A 13,201-nucleotide genomic window follows, 5' to 3' on the forward strand; every position below is an offset into this window, starting at 1 on the left:
TACCAGCATTTGCAGAAGTTTAAGGGCAGGATGCCCGAGCGCAGATGGGTGGGGTAGGCGGTGTCCGGGTGGTTCATTCCGGGACGACGTAATGGACCCTTCGTCTGAAGCAGGGAAGCCTCCAGCACTGACCCGCGGGGACGTAGGGCAGGTCAGCAAAGGTGGGGCGATTGTGTCGTTAGGCAAAAGGAGCGTCTACGCGGGAGGGCGGAGCCCACGCCGAGAGATGTAAGGAGAGGACGGATCCCATGGGGAGAGTGGGCACCGCGCGTTGAGACCCCAGGCGTGCAGGGCGGGGGATCCCAGTCCCCGCCCAGTTTTCCCCGCCCCTCCCCCCGCCTCCCTTCTGGTTGGAAAGTTTCTAGAATCTCTTCCCAGCGGCCTTTGCGGTTCCAACATGGCGGAGCTGACGGTGGAGGTTCGCGGCTCCAACGGGGCTTTCTACAAGGTACCGACTCTTTCTCTGCTTCGTCGGGTCTTTTGGGGGCTGAGGCAGGTTTAGGGGATGGTTGGTGGTCCCGGAGAGAGGTTTGGGGTCTAAAAGGACAGCCAGGCCAAAGACCGAGGCCGCTGGGTTCCTCGCTTCTCCCCCCTCCACCCCGCGGTTTAACGGTCTCGGGGGCTCCGTTATGTTTTGAAATAACACGTCGGACACCCCTTGCATTTTCCTTCTTATGGGTCACCTTCGTGGATACTGGTGCGGCCCTTGGTGGGCCGGTGAGAGGAAGCGGAGTTGGCTGCAGGGCGGCGGGCTGCTTCTCGGGAGCAGGCCTGAGCGCCGGAGGTGGGGGGTGGGTCGTCACGGAGGTGGTGGGATTGTGTGGTCGCGGCCGCTCCCCCGCCTCTCGGCCTGGGCCGAGCGGGAGCGCCTCGGCCCGCTGCTGCGACCCATCCCCACCCCCTTGGGGGGGCGCGTCGCGGAATCTTAGGAATTCACCTTTGTACTTGGGGTTTGGACTAATAAACTTTAGTGTCGGAAGGGGAAGCGGGTGGCGAATTAAGGGTTAGGAGCGAAGAGAGAAAGCTAGAAAACCTTGAAATGTGGCGGGTTGAAATATTTTTGCGGCCTGGGAAATTGGGCGGTGCCTTAGCCCCTGTATTAACGGAAGAAAGGCAAGAGGTCTATGCTTTAAAGTAAGATTTAAAATGTGAAATGGGTCAGGGAGACAGGTGGGAGGTGCCAAGTTTCTTTATATCCGTTACCCAGTGTTTTTGGAAGTTTATTTTTGTTTCTTCCCCTACGAGTTTTTTGTTTCCTTCGGGAGGAAGGAGATGCATTATTATGTGTTCGGGGCTAGAAAATGGAAGGGGAATTCGAGAGTAGAGGAATTTATTAGGGGCTTCCAGCGTAAGGTCACATAACTGAAAATGAAGTCCTTACAGTTTAGTTTTGCCTTTATAATCGTTCCTTACCCCGATTCTCCTTTTCTTCCAAACCATGCCACGATGTTACTAGATCAATACAAAAATCTCCCAGCTGTTGCTTGTCAGTCAATCTCACTAAGCCAGCATCTCAAATGTTTGAGAGTCCTGGCTATTTTTATGAGGGGCCTTCTCCTCACACAGGAGTATTGTGCGTACGCAGAATGTAGTCTCGCTGGGTTTCATTTCAGCTTACCTTTTATCTAATGGATTTTATTTTATTTGGTTGCCGTAATTTCCTATTTTCGGCGTAGTTTTTTCCTTTCCTAGTTTACCGATTAGTTGTGTGGATTTGGTTTAACTGTCACGTGGGTCATGGCCTAGTGGGGAATCACAGTTGGCTTCTAAAGGATCTCCCTAAGCTTTTTACAAGTTTGGATTTCCTTAGGTGGTCAGTATACACAAACAACAATGCCCGGTGCAAAGGCGACTAGTTAAATTAGTTTAGGTTTAAAACTTCTGGTGTCAAAGGACCTAAGTGAAATTTAAGTATATAACTTAATTGACTTCTAATTGAAACTCTAGTGGTTATCTTCTTTGAACGACTGCAGGTAACGTTGTGGCATAATGCAGAAAGAATGGGCTTATACTTTTCCTGTCAAGGTTAGGCAAATTTAATCATTTTTGTATCAACACTCCCCTCCACCATGGAAAAGTTTCAAATTGTTACTGTTTGGCTGTACAGATCTTGTGTAGTGGAGGTATGCATTATTTTTTCTGCCATATTGGAAAATAGAAAAGGATGGACATGGTAGGTAGAACACTTAATTTTAGCCAGATACATTTTATTTATGTTTTGCTATGCAAGATACTCATTTCTTCCTTTTTTAAAAAATAAGATTAAGGTCATTAATTTGAAAGCTTTAGTAAAGATTATTTACAATCTTAACTTTGGTTTTTCATAGTATTTTTAGATAAATTCACAATGTCCCCATTTTGGAACTCTGACATATATGCACTGTTGATCCCAGTCCATACTCTACAAATGTGCTTGATTATACTTAGAATCTGACTCCATTACCCATTTTTACCTAACAAAGTAAGGTGGGTTCTTTGGCAAAATGTGAACATCACATTTTATAGGAAAATAATTGAGCACTTGAATGTTTGGAATTTTATGTCTAGCCGTAATACACTTACACATGCATTTTGTGGAAACTGGTCTTAACTGTATGTAGGAGAGAAAGAATGGTGAACTGGGAACCCAGGATTTGAAGTTAAAGGGGAATTCTAGGTCTGTACTTCATTCAGCTTACTATTATCTAACAATGGCTCCAGAACACATCTCCCTGGGCCTTTTTTTTCTTTTGTGTAAAGTGAGGGGTTTGAAGTTGATCAGTGGTCCCCAGTATTTTTTATCCCACGAAGCTGCCCCCTTTTGAAAAAAACTGGCTTACTGCACAGTTGATTATTTTTAACTATGAATTTTTTGGGATTAATTTGCATATAGTAAAATTCACCTTCTTTTATACACAAAGGAATTGATAAATGCTAACAATGTGTAGTTGTGTGACCACCACCAGTATGATGAAGAGACAGAACAGTTCCATCATCCCCCAGAATGTCTTGTGTGTAGGATTGTATGGTATATGGTATAGTGTTTTGAGCCTGGCTTTAATTTACCATAACAATTTAATTTTTTAAATTTAAAATATATACATAGTCTCTGATAGAATTTGGAAAACTAGAAAAAAAGTTGCCTTGATATAGCAACTGTTCACATTTTAGTGTGTTTTCTATCAGTGTACAGGTGAGTCTGATTTTCTTTCTCCTCTCTCTTCCCTTCCTCCCAAATACATAGACACATGGCTGTAAATGCGATTTGCCACTGCAGAACTTCAAAGTCATGGGTTTAGTAGCCAGTATCATCAGGTCTTGAGGCAGTGCTTTGTAGACAGTGGTTAAAATTTTCAAGGTGAACTGAACACTCTGATGAATTGGAACTGGTGAAAAGCTGGAGATTGGAATATTAGGCCTAAACTTAGGATTTTACAAAATTTTTACATTAATGATATGCTGAATATGTTCTGTGTTTTGTGTTTTTTTTTAACAGTGGATGTATGGTTAACGAGGAAAACTTGATAATGGTCCTGTTTGCAGCCCTATAAATCTCTGGGGTTAGAAACAATGGGAGATATATTAAGCACTTGATAGGGGATATAATTTTATATAAAATTTGCTTTTACAGACTTTTCTACCTGGAGTGTGCATCTTAGGGTTTATACTACTCGCTATTTAAGGTGCTTTCTTTTTTTTTAAATACACTTCGAGGTAGAATTAACATTCTGTGATTGTTAGTGTATTTACAGAGTTGTGTAACTATTACCATAATCTTACTCTCCCAAAAAACCTTGTGCTCATTTGGAGTCACTAAGATGCCTTTTAATGGATGATATTAAGCTTTATAATCATGTAACCATGGGCAATTACAATTTTAAATAGAAGTTGAAAGTAAGTCACTCAATTCTGGCTCCAGTAGAGGAAAGTTTTCATGGTGTTCCAAGGAAATGTTAATCTCTAAGATGGCTGAATGAAATGTCAGTCCTTCTCGGTAGAAGATGGAATTAATGACTTCAGAGTCTCTTTGCTTTTTGCTTTGTAATTGGTTACTTACAAAACAAATTTCAAATACTTACACAATATTCCAAAATTCCCTTATTACTTTAGGTTAATTTAATATTAAAATGAATTTGAGAGTGATTGAATTATGCAGTAGGTTTGTTATCATTAATGGTGACCTATAGAGTTTTAGTAAAGGAGCTGTGTCCTGAGAGTACACTGACTTTTCAAAGTTAACATAGAATATTAATTTCTTTCTGGATATTAGTAATTGGAAAGATGGTGTTTGCCTTAATATTAGGAACATTGTTAAGTTAAAAACATACAGTTACAGATATTTCAGAGATAATAACTTCTATTTCTACATGTTTTCAAAATGTTTTTTATAAATATATAAGAGAACAAAGATTTATCTGAAAAGGCCACTTAGTTTTTAAAAATTAAATACTTTTCCTGTAAAGTTGTTTTTGTATTGTAAGAACAATATATAATTACGAAATATATGAAGACAAAAGCAAAACAAAACTACCTTAAGATAGGTTGTCAAGGCCTTGGCTTTGTGTACTTGCAGAAAAGAAACTTTTCTCCATTTTTTTACTTGTATGCCCATATATTGTCTGTATCATCAGGTATTCTTGTCTCCTCGTGTACTACGAGTGCCTATTATTTACTAGACATTCTATGCCTGATTTTTGTTCTCAAGGATTTCATGAGGTATGTGTTTTTATCCCCAGCTTACATACTAGGAAACTCACAGTAATGATTGACTTGTCCAAGATTACACTGTAGCTGAAGTGAGATTTAAATTTAAGGCTTCTCACTTCCAGTTGCCTAGTTTAGCATGACATAGCATTAAAGGTTTTTCAGTGGAAATTTCAGGGTACTGAGTTTACATTTTGGTTAGCAAGACCTGGCAGACACCTGACTAGATAATGAAACTCAAGAAGTGAGTTCTGTACCACAGTGTTAAGGATGTAGCAAACTAGTTTTTTTAATAGTTGGAAGAACAATATGCATTCCATAATTGACCCCTAATTCTTGTACTTGCTAATTGTGAGATCTTGTTTTTTTTTCATTTGCAGTATTAGGCAGTAGGATTTCTACTAATGATTTATCTAGTGGAATCTGCTAGGTTCTGTTAGTTCACTAAGGTCCCATCTAGCTCTTAACAACAGCTGTTAATTCAGCTCTGAAACTGTGTATCAGACTCTGCAGGTACTTCATTGAATTTATCTCATTTAGTTCTGTCAGTCACAGTGAAGGAGGTAAGTGTTACCACCAGTTGAGGAAACTGAGACTGAGTGAATCTAGGTCCATACAATTTGTAGGCGGTTTCAAGATACAGACTCTGATCTTTTGGACTCCAGAGAGCCTGGTCTCTTTAATCATTAGTGTGGCTTCTTTGGAGATTGTAACAAACATAAAGATTTATCAAATTATTAATTATAAATTATTGCTCATTAATAGAAGGGAGTCGAGAGGACTGACTGGAGGATTTCTGGAGAAATGATTAGAGCCTATGGCTTCACTTTGCAAAAATTTACTCTTAATAAATATGGTAGCCACTGGCCATGAGCCTGAAATGTGATAGTCTGAATTGAAATATGCCTTAATAGAATCCATACCAGCTTTCAAAGACTTAGTATGAAAAAAAGAAAGTAAAACAATAATTTAAAAATAATTCTGACATATTTCGGATATATTGAATTAAATAAATTGTTAATTTTACCTGTTACTTTTTACTTAGTTTAAAATAGCTACTAGAAAATTTAAAACTAGATATATGGCTCAGATTATAATGTGCTGGATAGTTAAGATTTATGCCATCCTTAACTGTTAGCTTTATATTGTTGATAAAGGTATTTTGAGAAATATTTGAAATGTTTATATATGCATATGCATGAAGCTTGCTCTTCAGATTTTCTTACGATGAGGCACCTGTTGGTAATATTGCCACATAATACTTGTGGGTATTTAAAAAAAAAGGATTTATGTGATTCTTTGTCAGATGTTTAGCTAAGTCATCTTAGTTTCCTAAGAGACTGTTTAAGTAGCTTGAGCAAAACAAAGTTAAATCGTGTAAAACATTGCTTTGTTAATCTAAGCATACATGTTTACATGTATAACATTCCCTTCAGTTTGTTTGTCCTTACATTAAAAAGACTGAAAACCAACATAAATTGAACTAACATTGAATTTCTTAAAAATCAGTTGTTTTAACGTGTCTCCCATACTCTGTAGTCTCAGCCTTGTTTTGCTTAGCTTTTTTGGGAGGATGTGTAGAGATTTCTCCTAGTAATACCTGATGAAGTTTATAGTTACTGTTGGCAAAGAAACATGCATTCCCCTGTCAAGATTTCTTCAGGATCAGGAATCTAATCTTTCAGGCTCCTGTCTTATTCTGGCTGATTAATAGTAGTAGAACTTTTGTTTCTTTTTTGTAATTTTTGCTTTTATAGTTTCAGGTTTATTTTCAAGTCTTAACTTTACCAATGATTTGATGTCTGTACTTAGTACATAGTAGGCCTTCAGTACATATTTGTTGAGTGAACAGATGAATTGATCATTCTTGGCTTCCAGACCTTCTTTGATACGTTGTTAATCTTAGACCTTATAACTGCATATGTACAAAACTTCATCATTTCTGATTTGATTCAAACTGAACTTAAATTTTACTTATAGAGGTTATGTATTGATCAAGTTCAGATACTGTCACAGAACTTTATGCATATATGGAGAGAACTTTAAGGAACTTCAACTCTTCATAACAGGAAAGTCATAATAGTTTTGATGGCCACTTGGAACCACTAAGCCATTCCATTTCAAGGGGAACTGTTGTACATTATAAATTTGTGAAATTAACAAATCATGAACATTACTGGTATGCAGGCATTTGTAGATATTGATGCATTTATATGAAATCCTCACATCCTGTCATTTTTGTATTCATTACAGCTAAATGTTCAATACTAACAAATGGTGAAGGCTTGCCTTGAATAATTTTCCTTAATAGAACTTAATGATAATGATGCAATAATTTCTATGATGTATAATGTAATTAACAAATTTGCACTTATTTGCGGAACATGTGTCTATTGATGAAAAATAATTTCCATTTGTAGATACAGTCACATAGGTCTTTTTAAAAAATTGTATTTGAGTTAAATCTTTTGATTGCAGTAGTAGTCTTGCATGTTTGTGCTTATTACTAGAAGCAGAACTCCTCTATCTTTAAAGTGTCGTAAACATCAAACTCAACCAATTTGTTACATAGAATGTGGATTTGAGATCCCTAGAAATGGGAAAATGAAAAAGATACGGGGATTAGTGATGTATGTATGTACAACATGGTAAAAGTGCTGGTTGACAAAGTGTTTAAGGTACTTCAACTGTGAAAACATATGCATATATGTGTATAATTTTTGTATATGCATAAACATATATAAATTTGATTTATTGTAAATTGTTTTTCCATTCCTTTGGCTCCCCTTTACTGCTTCATCTCATCCCCACTGCATTTCAGGTAATCTCTAGCCAAGTATACATTGCACAGATTTTTCTCCATTCGTAGGGTGGTACATAGATTCACAGGCAGATACAGATGTAGGATTTTTCAGTACTGCTCTGTAAAAATCAGGTAATCTCTATCTTGGCATTTTCCTTTGAAGTGTAATTTATTTCTTAATGATTACATAATATTTCATGGTAAGAATTGAACTATGAAATCCAGCCATTCCCCAGTTAATAGACATTTTTTTTCTCAGTTTTTGCCACTCCACATACCTGTTTCCGTTGGACAGGTTTCAAAGAGTGGGATAACTTGGTGGAAGGGAACTTTTTAAAAACTCTAATACTTGTTAACACTGCTTTTCAAAAGGTTTCACCCTTCTCTTTCCTCCATTGATGACTATCAGCTCTTTCACATCCATGCTGAAAGGGGGTTTTATAAACTTCGATTTTTGCTAGTCTGTTGGAACTTGGATTTGCAGATCCTTAAGGATTTTAATGTTGGCCATTTGGATTTGCTTTTCCATAAATTGCCTGTTTGCCCATTTTCTTCTTGGGATGTCCTTTGTCATTTTTTTCAGATAGGACCCACAAGTGTATCCACTCCACATCTATTCTTTTTTGACTTTCTTGGTATCCCTGGCCATAGAGAAGTTATATTTTTTTACATAGTGAACTGTTTTTTTCCCTGTTAAGGTTCAGAGTTTCCAGTCCTGGTTAAGATAGCCTTCATCCAGATTATACATGCAATTTTTTAGATTTTCTTACAGTATTTTATTCATTTATTTTATATTTACTGCATCAGTATTTATTTTGATTACTCTTAGGCAGTTGTGTTAGCATGAAGTAGTAAAAAGTAAACTTGTAAATGTTTTGTTGTTTGGCATGTGGGAACGTTAGGTACTTCCTTCCTCTATCTAAATAGCACTTTGAGGATTGCATGGGGGGAGAATGTCCAGCGTCCAGGAGGGCTGGGTCCTAGTTAGGGTTGATAGGACTTAAAAGAATTGCTGCAGTAAGTCTGGGGTGTTCTGGGAAGACCATAAAGAATCCCTAAAGGAGGAAGGGTGGTGATTTTCTTTTGGGGGTTATGTAAAGCCAGTTATTTCTTACCTTACTGCCCTAGACCCTGTTGTTTTACTGACTACATAGTACCAGATCTGAGACCAATTTTAACAGTATAGTGAAACCACTATACTTTACTGTGTCTTCAGTAAGTGAGGGTTCCCCCCCACCCCTTTGTCTAATGGGGTTCTTTCTATATCTGAACTGTATACACAGCCCAGAAATAAAAATAGTCATTTTATTATAAATAATTTTAAGTTACTTGACAAAAGCTCCAGGAAGATTTACCATGATGTTTTTTGGGGGAGAGGAATAGCTTTAAGTACTTCTGGCACATATTTTGAGTGCCTAGAAAATACCTTAGTTTAAGAAGCTTCAACTCCTTTTGTTTGCAGATTGAGGCTGTTATATGTAAAATAGCTCAGGCAATGACAATTACTTCGACTTTGGAGCTCCTAAATCAGTTTTCTGGACCTAATAGAGCTTCTCATCTGAATTACAAAACACAGAAACACCTTTTTCTCAGTTGTTACAAGGCTGGTGCATAGCTAGTATCATTGTAGATGTGTGAGAAACTACACAATAAATGCCTTAGTGATCGATCTGTATTCTTGTAGAACCCTGGTTAAGAAACGCTGTTTACTGTATGCGATTTTCTTTTTTTAATCCTGTGAAATGGATCATGTGTATAGAGTACAAAGCAGGACAGCAGGTGATTTGTGTTTTGTTGATTTGCGGTAACAAAAGTTAGCCAAGGGTAAGGATATCTACATAGTTGGAAGTTGGGTTTAGAGTCCAGGGAATAGGTTTTTTCCATATATAGATTTGGGAAGTTAGTGGAAGATTCGTATTTCATGTTTTTGAAAAGCATCAGTTTTAAGAGGTGCTAAGAAAGAAGAAATGCTGCCATTTAATCTCTGAGTGGGTCATCTTCATCTTGTAGAATTATTCTTACATACTTACTGAAAAATCATCTTTAAATACTTGCATACATAAAATGGAAAATACAAGCAAAACAAATTGGTAAAATAAAACATCTTCACATTCAGATGATTGTTTCTTCTCACAATATTTTCCTCAGTGCCATGGAAAGCATTGATGGTGCAAGCATACTTTAAAAGAGCCCTCCTCTATTATCTCGTGGATTTTCTTGCAAGAATTTTCACCCACTCTGCAAGTTTTGATGCTGGTGCTTTCTTGATTTTATCAGAAGGTGTCAACAGAACAACCTTCTGGTAAGAAACCTCAATCCTTCTTAAAATGGTCCTTCATTGGTTTGCTGAATATGAAATGTCAAGGGGTTGCAGTCAAGTGCCACAGAAAATTGCAAGCAAACCAAGTTTGAGCATGCTTAACCAGGGACATTTGGATCCTGTGTTTCCTATCTGCCCTAAGGTTATCAGTGTTCTAAGATACCTTCATTTGTAAGAAGTATCCTGATTTCAGAGATGTTAGAGTGATAGAATTGATGGGCTGAGAAGGAATACTGGGGCCAGAGAATGAGTCAATAAATAAAGTGATAAATGATAACAAGTGATAATCAGATCTACTGTGGCAGTTCTTAAACTCAGGAGGTGAATTTTGCATAAATCAAGCTATTTTCCCTTTCATGGATTGTGTTTCTAATCAGTTTTATCTACTGTGGTAAACTGATGTAGTTGGGGAAGGTGGAGGGTTAACTCAGAGGAAAGGCTCTACAGGATCTAACTGAGCTCAAAGCCTTATATATGTAATTTATCCAAAAGTTTATTTTTAGAAATACGGTATTTTATGACAAGTTTGCCAAAGTAATTAAGCCTTTAACTGTAATGTTTTAACAAAGGAAAACATTGATAGGCAGTTTAAAAGAAGTGACTCTTAAATTTTTCAAGAATCCTTGATCAAGTTTGCAGGAGGCAGTAATGTGAATGTGAGAACTTGATTGATTGTTGCTTGCTTAAAAAAATAATTGTGAAGTAGAAGTTGAATCATTAAAACCTGTCCTGTATTTAGGAAGATTGTACTGTTTTTTTTTTTTTTTTTTTTTGCTGTCCTTTTTTCTTTTTTTTGCTCAGTGTATTGGCAATCATCAAATTCTAACGGTAATTTTGGAATTTAAGAGTTACAGTTTCAGAGTGTAAACCTTGGGTTTTTGGGTTTGGGCTTTTACTCTGTTATCTTACTTTGAGGATTCAAGTTGTCTTGTTTCTGGTGGTAGTTTGCTGAGTATTAAGGGTTTTAAGTTTGTTTTCCCCTTTATAAGGAATGTAAATTTTGTGATACAGTGGATTGCAATAATAGGACATCATTAGTGGATTTTGGGAAAGTCTAAAGTAGGTGAATCTGAAATAGTTGCTTTGCAGTCAGGAATTTCTCTAGACTAAGATAAAGATAGTAAGTTTTTAATGAATTTAGGGGGAGCATTTTCAAAGGGATTCATGTATCTCTAGATTTCTGAGCCACAGCTCAAGCAAAGCCTCTGATAAATTGATAGATATTTTAAACATTAAGATCTTATTTTAAACTCAAGTCTATGTTTTGGACAGGATATACCTTTCCAGTTGTGAACTAGATTTTGATGTTCTGTTCTGGAATTTTGCCTTAAATAGGCTTTTTAGGAAAGGTACCTTCTTTCTCCAGATCAGTATTACAACCAGACTTAACTTTTTGGATTTTAAAACTAGTGGGCAAAAGCATTTTATTACCATCTGATTGATAATGATATAATGGAAAGACTCCAGACAGAAGGTGAGGTTTTAAATTCAGTATTTATAACCACCCAGAGTGTACAGCTTTGTAGATGTGTATGGTTTCGCCCTCACTTTCTCGCAAATGAGGAATCTGGAACATCGTCTATAAAAGAAACTTTATCTTCAGTCATTAGGTGACTTTTCCACAGGGCCCATAATTACTCTGTTCTGATACTTGACTACTAATCAACCTCAATCTTTTAATTCCTGAAATGCATCCCTGTTTTTCTTCTTAACCAATAGGATTTTATTCCTCCTGACTACCGTCAAAAAGTTTAAATTTTGTTTTTTAGCTGTAGTGTTCTATAACTTTAAAACCATATCCATAAGTTAGACAGATAACCTATGCATCTTGTTCTTTCCACAGGTCATTTAAGCTGCTCCTCAAAATTGCTGACCATCTCATGCATATGTTAAAAAAATGAGGTTGATCTTTATATTCTGATCAGGAAGAATTTGTGAAATGCTTAAGGAAAGCAAAGTTTAAAACAAATTTCAGTAAATTTGTAACATCCTAAAGAGAATTTGTGTATTATTAAAATTATAACTTACTTTTTTTCTGTGAATTGCCCATTCACATAGTTCATACACATTATTACCTTCGCTTGTCAGCTTATTCTTATCTGGGAATATTATACATTGGGAATTTAACTCTGTTGTATGTTGTTTCACCCTCTTTGGTTTTTTTTTTTGTGATACTGTTTATCATATTTTAGCTTTTGGGTAGTATAAATTATCAAACATTTTGCTTATGGTTTTTTTTTTTTTTTTTTTGGTTACAATAGCCTTCCTTTGTCCAAGTATATTTACTCATACTTTGTCCTGCAAGCTCTGTTGCTTTAAAAATTTCAATCTTTGAACCATTGAATTTTTTTTGGCGGGTGGGAGGCAAAGACATCCATTTTAGTTTTCTTCAGTAAATACCCACTTCTCCCAATATCATTTAAAAACAATCCAGTCCTTTCCCTAATTGTAATGTCCTAAATGACACTTATTTTTGAAATCTGTGTTGTTCCCTTAAAATGTCCTTTTCATTATTGTAGTTTAAAATATGTGTTAATATTTGGCAGGGATAGTGTATTCTCGTGTCTCTACCCTTAAAAGTTTACTTTTTCAGTGTTTCCTTGGTTTTTAAGATAGACTTGGGTTTAATTTTATTAAGATAAACCTAACCCTTTTCCCCCAACAGAAACATATTCCTTAGTAGTTTAGTGGGATCTCACTTAGGGGCATATTGAAAATTTTACATCAAGACCTCCTTAGAATAATGTCATGCAGTTTACATTTTCCTAAATATTTATGTTCATTAGTGAAGTTTCAAAGATTTCTCCCCATAGGACCTGCACATTTTTTGTTGATTTTTGTTGGCATTTTTTGGGTTTTATTTTTGGATTGCTGTTATTAATAGAATATATTTTGTCTGTTTTATTTTCCAGCTGCTTGTTCCTACCTAGCAAGCTAACTGATTATTGACTAACTTGCCACCTTAATGAATCTATGAGTTAAATAATTTTTTATTTTAGACTCATTTTGAAAAATGAGTTCTTCAAATAGTGCTTCCACTGCTCAGGGATTCATGCTATTCTATCCATCTCCTTCCTTAACACCAGTTTACACATAATTTATGGCATTTCTGAGTTATTACAACCTGATGCTCTATTTGTTTTTTTGGTGGGAATAACATTCTAAGTTGCTTGATCACACTTCAGATGTGTTACACTGCCTTGTTACTTATGATTATTTTAAATTATTATTGTCTCAAAATACAATCTTATATTGCACTGTGTGAATGAACAAATTAAGGGACCATTTTATGATGCCTTGGTGAGAAGAAAAATAAATGTCAAAGGTTTTATTCTGAGAAACATGGGTCCTGTGCTAGATGAGTGTGAGTAAGAAGAGACAAAATCTCCAAAGGT

General features: G+C 36.4%; 1 protein-coding gene across 6 annotated transcripts in view; it reads left to right on the forward strand.

Annotated features, from left to right (window-relative positions):
- The first annotated feature begins 322 nt into the window (after nt 1-322).
- The window catches only part of FXR1 (FMR1 autosomal homolog 1), a 73,829-nt gene continuing 60,950 nt past the window's right edge, over nt 323-13,201 (forward strand). For 3 of the 6 annotated variants that reach the window (XM_036926731.2, XM_036926734.2, XM_036926732.2), the window contains exon 1: nt 326-448. In XM_036926731.2, the coding sequence (XP_036782626.1) occupies nt 398-448 (51 nt within the window). In that variant the 5' untranslated portion in view covers nt 326-397. Of the gene's footprint in view, nt 449-13,201 lie in introns of all 6 variants that reach the window. The other 3 variants (XM_057500286.1, XM_036926730.2, XM_036926733.2) reach the window with 3 other exon arrangements.

This window comes from Manis pentadactyla, chromosome 1 (assembly GCF_030020395.1).
Source record: "Manis pentadactyla isolate mManPen7 chromosome 1, mManPen7.hap1, whole genome shotgun sequence".
Lineage (NCBI taxonomy): Eukaryota > Metazoa > Chordata > Mammalia > Pholidota > Manidae > Manis > Manis pentadactyla.